Below are 11,039 nucleotides of genomic sequence, written 5' to 3' on the forward strand. Positions count from 1 at the left end.
AGAGACTTTGAGAAAGCTAACATAAGAGTATCAATACAGGACAAAAGATTTATGGGATTGCAATAATAGTAATCCATTAAAAAAAAATCACAGGACTAGCAAATGCCTTTGCAGTTTTCAATGACCTTGGTGCTGTTGTATATCATTGAGTCATAACTCACCCAAGCGATGTTTCAGTGGGTTTTCAGAGGTAGATAATCAAATGGAAGGAGGTTGCCCATTCTTCTCCTGTGGAGTAGCTGGTGGATTTGAACTGCTTGCCTTAGAGATTACAGGGTAGCTTCTTACCACTAGGTCACCAGAAACAGCTTAGTGTAATGTTAAAAATATATTTTTAAAATGTTTGTGCATTTATATTTGCTTAATGTACCAAAGTGGTATAAATGATTAATCATTCTAAGACTGTTAATGCATTTCTCTCACGTCAACCTTTTAGTTATTATCCACTTCCAAAATATCAGTAATTGAAAACCCTATTGATATCACTTTAGGAAGAAGATTGCGATCAGTGTCACAAAGTATGAATTGCTGAATGAAAAACCAGTTTGCTCAGCAAACTTTGACTCAAATCAGCATAAAAAGGAATTAAAGAAAAAAGAAAACTCAGTCTTGCAGTTTTATTCTGATACACATGGGATTTTCATGCTTTGACCAAGGTATTGTCTATTCTGTAATATTCTGGTGTTCTGCTCTATTCAGGTCTTCATTATATGAGTATGGATATTATTCTATTACTGATAGCATTGCATTTTAGGATAGATCTTTCTTTTCTTTTCTTTTTGTTTCAACTGCCACTTTATTACAAGATGTTAAAGTTAACTACAAATTCCAATTATAACTTGATAATCTTTAGTTAGGCATCAAAACTTCATTAAAACCACTGCTTATTCAAAGTGATCACAGAACTACTCAAAATGTAGAACAAGAATAAAGAGAACCATTTTACTGGCCAATGAGTGTGTTTTATTCTTTCAATATAACAAACTCATACTTCAGTTTTAGTTAAAAATGTTAACTTGAATAGACAGCAATATAATACAAAGAATGATTTTTGTCTCATAGATGATTTTCCATTTCGTTAAATCAACTGTTCACATCTGTCTCGATAGGATACATAGATTTACATAACTGGCGGTGCCTGAGCCTTCTTTGCAAGCAGCTTTAGATCTTCAATGCATTTGGCAATTGTCTCCTTCTCCTGTTGTGCAGAGATGCTTTGCACCACATTCTTCTCCACCCAGTTTATCATATGCTCTTGTTCCTTTCTCCGCATCATATTCTGCACAGAGATATGGTACACCAGACGATTCTTTACCTCCTTGTACGCTCTGTGCAGCCGTTCCCGGTATGTAACTTCCATGGCCATAGCGATGTTATTCCTTTGAACATCAAAAAAGGTAATGGCGTTTCTGAGCCAGTGCCTGCTGTGCCTTTTCTAAATCAATCGCATCTTGAATGTATTTCATGGAAGTCTGCTTCACCTCTTCTAGTCGAGCAATTTTTTGCTCATTAAGTTTTATCAGCAAATTATCCAAAAGAGGCACCATATTTTTTAACTGCATAGACAAGCAATCTGACTGTTGCTATGCTAGAAAAGGTTTCTGGTGTAACCACATATATTTCTTTGGACAGAAAATACAGGATAAGCCCAGTTCCAAGCATGTAGGGACCCATGACACCTGTTTTAGGATAAAGAAACTGGAAGAATTCCTCAGGGATAAGTCCAAAGAGAACTTTTCCTCCATGTTCAGGAAGAGGTGGTAGAGGCGCAAGACTTGGCTGTCCTTTGTGAAAGATCCTTGTGGCTTGCAATACCCCTGGGCCTAGCAGCGCTGTGTTCTTCAGAGAGGGGGCCGCTGCAGCGGCAGCAGAAAGTACTGCCTGTGACAGCATGATCAGGGAGACTCTGGGTAGCGTCCCTGTGACCCCAACAGTAGATCTTTCTTGAGATGGTTTTTTTTTCAATGATAAATGCAACATCATTTCTCTTCAACCATTTAATGTGAGCTATTTTGATTTGCCATCTCTCTGATGCTTAATGATGTTATGAACATATATTCATATGATTTGTGGCCATTTGAATATGTTTCATGGCAATTTGAGGTCCCTTTTGGTAAAAAACTACAGAAGTATTTTATTCATTTTGCAACTTGGCTATTTGTCTTTTTGTTGTTAAATTGTTGAGGTATATAGACTAATGGTAAGAAGCTTTGCTGCAATCCCAAAGGCATTCGGTTTAAATCCATGAGCTGCTCCACAGGAGAAGGATGAGCAATCTTCTGTGCTATTTACAGCCTCTGAAAACCCACCAGAGAACCACCTAACAGTATGTAAATTATATTTATTTATATAAATATATAATACTGTTCAACTTATAACTGAACTTACTGTGATTTATCAGAAGTTATAAATTGTATAGGAAGAGAGATTGTTTACCTTTCTCTTGCAGAGCAGCTGGTAGATGTAGATTGGTAGTACAGCTAGAACACCAGAGCTTACACACACACACACACACACACACACACACACTATTTGAACTGCAAGCATGTGGGTTGACAACACAATTCCTTCCCACTAAGTGAACAGAACTTCCTTATAACATATATAATATAGAATGTATGTATAATACATTAAAAATATATTTTATAGCTATGGCACAGGCTGGAGCTGTACATAGGGTCGCTATGAGTCGCAAACGACTTGATGGCACTTAACAACAACATACATAATATATAATGTGCATATAAAATATATATGTTGCTGTTAGGTACCACTGAGTCTACTGCACCTCATAGTAACCCTGTGAACAGCACATCTCAACCCCATGCTATCCTGTGCCATCATCCTTACTGTCCTTGTGTCAGTCCATCTGATTGATGGTCTCCTTCTCTTACACTGACACTCCATCTTTCTTAAAATAACATTCGCAAAGAATGCTGAACACCGTGCCATAGTTGTATCAAATACCATAATGGTTACCCATTATGGACAGTGTTTGGAGGAGCTTCCAGATTGATTCAGGTTTGGAAGCAGGAGTGGCATCTACTTCCTAAACCAAAATGCCTCTGGATAAACTCTATCAACGTAAAGAAATGAGATTAATGATAGAAAAGAGTTCAGGGTTTTTGTTCATAAGGTTCCTGTGGGTAGTATTCGAACTGATGACACTTAACCACTACTAAGTAAGAATAGTGTTGTTATATTTTGGAGGAACATTCTTCTACTTTGTACATCACTCTTAGGCAATTTGTAGTGAGGTAATCTAGGTTTGTTGTAATGCTGAACCTTGTGCCATTGGAGGGTGAAATGCCATAATGGTTTCCCAATGTGGACAGTGTTTGGTTGAGCTCCAAGTTGTAAAATGGGTTTGGAAACAGGAGTGGCATCCACTTCCTAAACCACATGCCTACGGAAGTTCTATGAACTTGGAGAAACTATGATCGTTACAGAAAGACATTAGGTCTTTTTTTCATGGAGTCACTATGAATCATGCTCAACAACAATAACAACTACAACAACAACAACAAAATAATGTATAGGGAGCTTTTATGGTCTAGTGACCAGAAGCTGTGCTGCACTCCTGAAGGCAAGTGGTTCAAATCCCCCAGAAGCTCTGTGGAAGAAAGATGGACCATTTTCTCCCATGTGATTAACTACTTCTGAAAACCTGCCAAACAGTCAGCTATGGGTTGATTCCAACTCAACAGTACAGAACAACAACAACAACAACAGCACGATATATACAGTATGGGAATATACAATACACAATATGGGAAATCTGGTATCCCAGTGAAAAAGAGTTGTGCTGTTACCCCAAAGACAAACAGTTTTGATCCACTAGTTGCTCTGTGGGAGAAAGATGGGCAATCTCTTCCCATGTTATTTATAGCCTCTGAAAACTTGATGGAGGGTCACCTATGAGTCAGTTCCAGCTCAATGGCACAGAACAATATACATGAAAAGTATTTTATATATAAATGAAATATATTATTATATAAAATATTGATAGATTGAAAAGGTATGGAAATAGGATGCATTCCTGGTGAACATTGTTCCCAATTTTGAAGCAAGCAGTGTTTTCTTGCTCTGTTATGTTGACTACCTGTTAGTCCAAGTATAGGTTTTGTATAAGCACAATCAAGTGTTCTGGGATTTCCATTCTTCTCAGAGTCAGCCACAGTTTGTTGTGATCCACACAGTCAAATGCCTTTGCATAGTCAAAAATTTGATAGGCATTCCTCTGGTACTCTGTGCCCTTAGTCAAGATCCATCTAACATTAGATATACAATACCTAGTACCATGGCCTCTTCTAAACTCAGTCTGCACTTCTTGCAGTTCTCTGTTCTTGTGATGCTCAAGTCATTTTGGATAATTTTCAGCAGAATCTTGCTTGTATGTGATACTGATACTGTTTGATAATTTCTGCACTCTGTTGGGCTACCTTTCTTTGGAATGGGAACAAATACGGATCTCTTCCAGTCAGTTGGCCAGGTGGTTGTCCTTCAGTTTTCTTGGCATAACTTGGTGAATATATCCAGGCAGGCTCTGTGAGGAGGAATGTGGCCTCAAGATTGGAGGAAGACTCAAGACTGGAGGAAGACTCATCAACAATCTGCATTATGCAGATGACACAATCCTGCTTTCTGAAACTGAGGACCACCTGAAGCACTTGCTGCAGAAGGTCAAAGACAGCATCCTTAAATATGGATTAAAGTGCAACATCAAGAAAACAAGGATTCTCACCACTGGGCCAATTGGCAGCATCATGATAGATGATGAAGAGACTAAGATTGTTAACAGCTTTTGTTTGCTTGGCTCCATAATCAATACTCTTGGTACCAACAGCCAGGAAATGAAAAGACAAATTGTATTGGAAAAGTGTGCTGTCAGGGACCTCTCCAGAATACTGAAGAGAGTTGTTGTTAATGTGCGTCGTGTAGCTTATGACTTAAAGTGACCCTATGTACAACAGCCTAAACCCTGCTCTATCCTGTGACAGCCCTATTGTCTCTGACACACCTAACCTCCATTACCCCAGTAACTGAATTAATCTATCTCATGATGGTCTTCCTCTCCTGAGCTGTCCCTCCACCGTCCCAATCATGATGTTCCTCTCCAAGAACTGGTCCCTCTGTACAATATGCCCAAAGTTTGTCAAACAGAGCTTCAGAATCTTTGCCTCCAAGGAGCAGCCTTGTTTCACACTTTCTAAGATCTTGTTTGTTCTCCTAGCAGTCTATGGAATAGTCAAGACTCTTCTCCAGCACCACAGCTCAAAGGCATCAATTCTCATTCTATCATCCCTATTCATTTTCCAGCTTTCTGACACATAGCAAGTAATAACAAAGTCTATGGCCTGGACCAGGTGCACCTTAGTCTGTAGACTGACATTGTTTATGAAGGAAATAAGTTGGAAGATACGGGAGGCTAAGGACATCCCACAGAGAAAGTTCATGTTTAGTGAATAGCTTTCCTAAGTCAGGTTAACAGCAAGACATAATTGTTAATTAGTTTAGACAGTGTTTCAATTAGCAAGTGAAAGTCCAGAGTGAGCCCAGCAGCATAAATGCAAGAAGCCTCTGGTTTCCTCTGTCATTCAGCAAGTTCTTTCTTGTAGTAGTAGTAGTAATTGTCTTCACAGTTAGCTTTCCCTTCAATCATTCAGCAAGCTTAACCTTTAACTCTGGCTCTATCTCCAGTGCTCCATCAGGATATGCCTCACCACAGTCTCTATGATCTGGTCAGCTTTTTCTGTCATGTTGGTTTCACAGCTATTGATGATGTAAAAAGCAGTGATGAATGGTGAACCTTGTGTCTGTAGTTATGGGCCACACCCAGAGAGGGGGCTAAGGCAATGGCTAGAAAATCCATTTTCAAAAGTCTTAATGATATATATAAGCTCAGGTGGCCTAGTGTCAAGAAGCCATGCTGTAATCCTGAAGGCACGTGGTTCAAAGCCATCAGTTGCACTGTGAGAAAAGGATGGGCAGTCTCCTCCCACATGATTAACTGCCTCTAAACACTGGAGGCTCAGCTATGGGTCAGTCTTGACTATGATACACAACAACAACATATATATTATTAGAATTTTTTTAAGGCAAATTATTGACTGGAAAAATATCGTTGTGAATCATATATCTGGAAAGAGCAACACACACACACACACACACACACACACACACACACACACAGAGAGCTATATCTGATTCACACATATACATAATATTGCTAGATATGGTCAGATATATGGTTCCCAGTAGATAATCTCCCAGTAAGTAGCTTGTCTTTTTGCTGAAAAAAATAATTTTATGACCACAAGTTTTAAATTTTTATTTGTTTCATTTATTTGTTTTGACTGTTGTTATCATTTTAGTCATTAGATAACCCATCACTGAAAGCTAAGTATGAGTGTTTCTTCTTGCTTGTTCTAAGAATTTTATGGTTTTGGCTTGCATATTTTGGTCTTTAATTCTTTTTGAATTTGTTTTTGTGTATGGTTCAAGGCACACCTCTGTTTTATTTTTCTGCATGTGGAAATCTATTTTTTCTATCACTATCTATTGAAGTGATTTTTCTTTTTCTATTGGATGGAGCATGGAATTAGCACCCTTATAAAATACAAATTGACTACAGATACGTGTGAGTTTATTTCTGGACTCTCAGTTTTATTCCATTGGTCAATGTGTCTATTGTTATACCAGTCACAGGTTATTTTGATTACTGTATAAGGGAGCTCTTGTGGCCTAGTGGCAAGAAACTGTGCTGAAATCCTGAAGGCATACAGTTCGAGGCCACCAGCTGCTCCATGGGAGAAGGATGATCAGTTTCCTCTCATGCAATTACCTCTGAAAACCCACTGGACAGTCAACTATGGGCCAGTTCCAACTTAACAGTACACAACCACCACCACCACCACAACAACATCATAGCTACATAACATATTTTAAAGTCAGGAAGCATGAATTCTACTAAGTTGTGCTCTTTCAACATCATTTTAGCTTTTGAGGCCTTCTGTCTTTCCATACAAAGTTGAAAATGGATTTTTCCTCCATAAAGAAGTTGGAATTTTAATTCAGTTCATGCAAGGAATTTCCCTGGAATGTGATGTACATCTCCTTTTATCTTACAAAAGATTAAAGAAGAAAGAAGTGAGCAGAAATGGAAGGACCTCAGTACTAGCAAGAAAGAAGATCCAGGAGCTGAGTACATTCTTTAGTCCTGGGGTCCCTGTGCAGAGAACCTCCTTGATCAAGGTAATGATGGATGTGAAGAATGTCAAGGAATGATGGCAATTCTGGCTCACAGGTGCTGAAAGGAGTCAATGATCTTTTTCCTAAAACAAAACAAAACAAAACAAAACAAAAAAGGGAAAATTTCTTCCCCTAAAGTTGGTGCACTGAATCTTGACTTCTAATATCCTAAACTGAAAGAATAAACATTACAGTCACTTGTTTGTGGCATTTCTGTTATAGCAGAACTAAAAAAACCAAGACAGATAGTATTGACATCTTACCACTACTATATTCCAATATCTGAACATGGAGCATCCTTTCATTATTTAAGTCATTTTTAATTTATTTCTGGGATGTTTTATAGTTTTCATTGCACAAGTCTTTCATATTTCTAATTAGATTTATTCCTTGATATTTTATTCTGTTAAATACTAATGTAAACGGGATTAGTTCTCTAATTCCTTTCAGATTTCTCGTTGATGGTGTACAGACACCCAGTTGATTTTTGTTATTGTACCCTGAATTTTTCTAAATTTCTTTATCAGCTTTAGATATTTTCTCCTGGACTCTTTGGGATTTTCTAAACATAAGATAATGTGCAAACAGATAATTTTATTATTTCTTTTTATTTAAAAACTCTTATTTTTCTAGTTTTATTTTTCTATTTAGTCTTTTTAATGTAATACTGAATAAAAGTTGTAGGAATCATCATCCTGATCTTAATCTTGATTTCAAGAAGAAAGTGTTAAATGTTTCTCCAGTAAGCATGACATTGAGGTTGAATTTTCACATGGTCCCAAATTATACTGAGAACATTTCCTTATATTTCAATCTTTTCCAGAGTTTTCACCAAGCAAAGCTGTTATATTTTCCAAATTGGGATAATTTATATTTGACATATTATTGATGTGTTTTGATCACTCCACCACTTAATTGTTTACTGTATAATCATTCTGGGTTTTTTTTAAAGTGTTAATTTACCATTTCTCCTTTTTTGTCTACATTTGAGTTATTTGAATATTTTCCAACATTTTGTCTTAATTAACTTACTCATGTGATTTTGACTGTATTCTTTTTTTTAGTTTTAAAAGTAGGGAACATAATATACACACAAACTTTTCTACGAATCACTTAAAATGAACATTTTATCACTTTGACAGGATGTAGAAACCTAACTCTCAGATATGTTTACCTTTCCCTTTTGACTGCCCTTTGAAACACTAACTCTTCATTGAGATGCCCTTTCCTAAGACTATCGTAAGCAGCAAATGTCATGTTCAGAATCCGCAGATCATCTGCAAAACAGGTCATCTGACACTCACAATATTTACAGACTTCTTTAAGTTTTGGCCATTGAAACATGGTCCAAGATTTCTACTATCTTCAATCTTTCCCTTTGAAGAAGATTGAGTATTAACTTTGTTAGGAATCCTCTCTGGGTAATTGTTTAACTTCTTTTCATGTGTAGAAATACATACAGAGGAAAAAAAAGGTTTTGCAGCTCTACATACATTTTATACTAAATTTATAAAGACAAGACAGTTACAGAGTTGTCTGATCAAGACTGATATGAAAGAATAAAATGGTTTTAAATTCTTTTAGATAAGGTGGTCTGGAATGGAGATTTATTATAAGACACAATTACTATCTGATTCTATGTGTCAGAGGTACAAATTATTAAGTGCTTTAGGTGATCTGTGTCTTAAAAACACAATGGAAACAAAATGTGTATGAATAACTGGCTGAAAAGCCAATTTGCTCTGTACTTTCATGCAAATGAAAAACCCCAATAACCCTAACTAAAAAAAACGTATAACAAAAACCCAAACTGTAAGTCAGAATTACATTACAACCTGTATGATAATTTAAAAAAATAAATTCTTGGAGATATCTAATATTTCTGATAAAGCATTTAAACAACTTCCTTATAGATTTTAATAAAAATTAATAGCACTATTCTTTGTAAATCTGGAGAATTCTGGGAAGCTAGTGGTAAGGAGCTGCACTGCGACCCCAAAGGCACATGGCTTGCATCTACCAGCTGCTCTGATGGAGAAAGATGGGCAATATCTTCCCATGTGACTAAATTGCTTCTGAAAACCCACTGGAGGGTCATCTATGAGTTGGTTCTGACTCAACAGTATACAGCAATCACAACTTATAAATTTATACTTACAGTAAACTCAGCAGAAAATAAGTTCTGTAACAATCCCAGTGAGCTTTGCCAGTTATTTCTTTCACATACTCATATCATCAATATTATTTAACTAATTTTTTAACTGTAAAATATATATTGATTAGAATAAATATTTAAGTTATGATTTGTTTGCTTGTGGCTTCCCCTTGTTAACAAGGTTGAAATATAACTTTGAAATCTCCTCATGAAAATGTATCTGGGAAAGATTAGAAATGAGTCCACTGAGTTTTCAAGGGGTAAGAACTTTGTGAATACCACTCAATTTTGTTTGTATTTGTTTAAGGCTCACTGATAATCTTTCTGGCCACATCCTTGAAAGCTTGTTTTACTTGTTTATTCCTTAGAGTGTAAATGAAGGGGTTCAGTAAAGGGGCTACTGAGGTATTGAGCACAGCCACTCCTTTATTGAAAGCAACTCCTTCTTTTGCTGAAGGTTTTATGTACATGAAGATGCAACTCCCATAAGAGAGGGAGATGACAATCATATGGGAAGAACATGTGGAAAAGGCCTTTTTCCTTTGTTGGGCAGAGGGGATCTTCAGAATGGTCTTGATAATATTAGTGTAGGAGAGAATCACCAGCACCAAAGTGACAGCCAAGGTCACAATGGCTAACATAAAATCAACCAGTTCAAGGACTCTTGTGTCAGAGCAAGATATTTCTATCAGAGGTCCATAGTCACAATAATAATGATTCAGTACATTGGAGGCACAGAAATCCAACTGACTGGTTTGGATGATCGGGTATAAAATGATTAGAAACCCACCCACCCAAGAGCAGAGCACCAGCTGTGTACAGATTCTGTTGTTCATGATGTTTGCATAATGTAGAGGTTTGCAGATGGCTACATAGCGATCATAAGACATGGCAGCCAGAAGGTAAAACTCTGTGGCCCCGAGGAATATGGCAAAGAAATACTGAGTGAAGCATCCAGCAAAGCTGATGGCCTTATCTCCTGTAGAGATGCTGAACAGCAGCCTAGGAGTAAAAGTGGTTGTAAAAGAAATTTCCAAGAAGGAGAAATTCCGAAGGAAGAAATACATGGGAGTCTGGAGATGGGAGTCCAGGAGTGTAAGGGTGATGATTGTCAAATTACCCAAGAGGCTAAATATGTAGGTAAGGAAGAGGAGTATAAAAATAACAGTCTGAAGCTCTGGGATGTCTGTCAGTCCAAGCAGGACAAATTCCTTCAGAAATGTTTGATTTCTCATTGTTTATATCTGTTTCCTATTAAGGTAAAAGGAAAATAAAGAAAGCAGTTATGAAAAGAAAGAAGTGTAGGAATATTAGAAAAGGTTATGGTTTTCCCATTGAAATGATACAAATGCATTTGAAAAAAATTATTCTGACTCAAATGTACTTTCTGTATGGTTGATTATAACAAAAATACTTAAAAAATGGTAGATAGGAGGATTTTCTCTGTCATACTTCCTAGAATTTTGATGTACGTTTCTATCCTTTGAATTATATGTTGGTGAAGAATATGGGATATACCATGAACTAAAAGAAAAAAAAATCAAATTTGTTCTTTTTCTTCATAATTTTAATGAACATTTACAGAGAATTTGGATTTCCATTCATTCATTGCTGCACTTCTCTCCCCGCCCAG

General features: G+C 36.8%; 1 protein-coding gene and 1 pseudogene across 1 annotated transcript; both read right to left on the reverse strand.

Moving 5' to 3' along the window:
- Positions 1-1,120: 1,120 nt before the first annotated feature.
- LOC102863181 lies at positions 1,121-1,893 on the reverse strand (annotated as a pseudogene).
- Positions 1,894-9,708: 7,815 nt separating this feature from the next.
- On the reverse strand, positions 9,709-10,641 carry LOC102852854 (olfactory receptor 6C4-like). The gene has a single exon (XM_006897690.1). It carries the CDS (start codon positions 10,639-10,641, stop codon positions 9,709-9,711), a length of 933 nt encoding a protein of 310 aa, XP_006897752.1.
- Between the last annotated feature and the right edge of the window lie 398 nt (positions 10,642-11,039).

The sequence above is a fragment of the Elephantulus edwardii genome, unplaced genomic scaffold (genome assembly GCF_000299155.1).
Source record: "Elephantulus edwardii isolate Elephantulus edwardi_28Jun2011 unplaced genomic scaffold, EleEdw1.0 scaffold00212, whole genome shotgun sequence".
NCBI classification, from domain to species: Eukaryota; Metazoa; Chordata; class Mammalia; order Macroscelidea; family Macroscelididae; genus Elephantulus; species Elephantulus edwardii.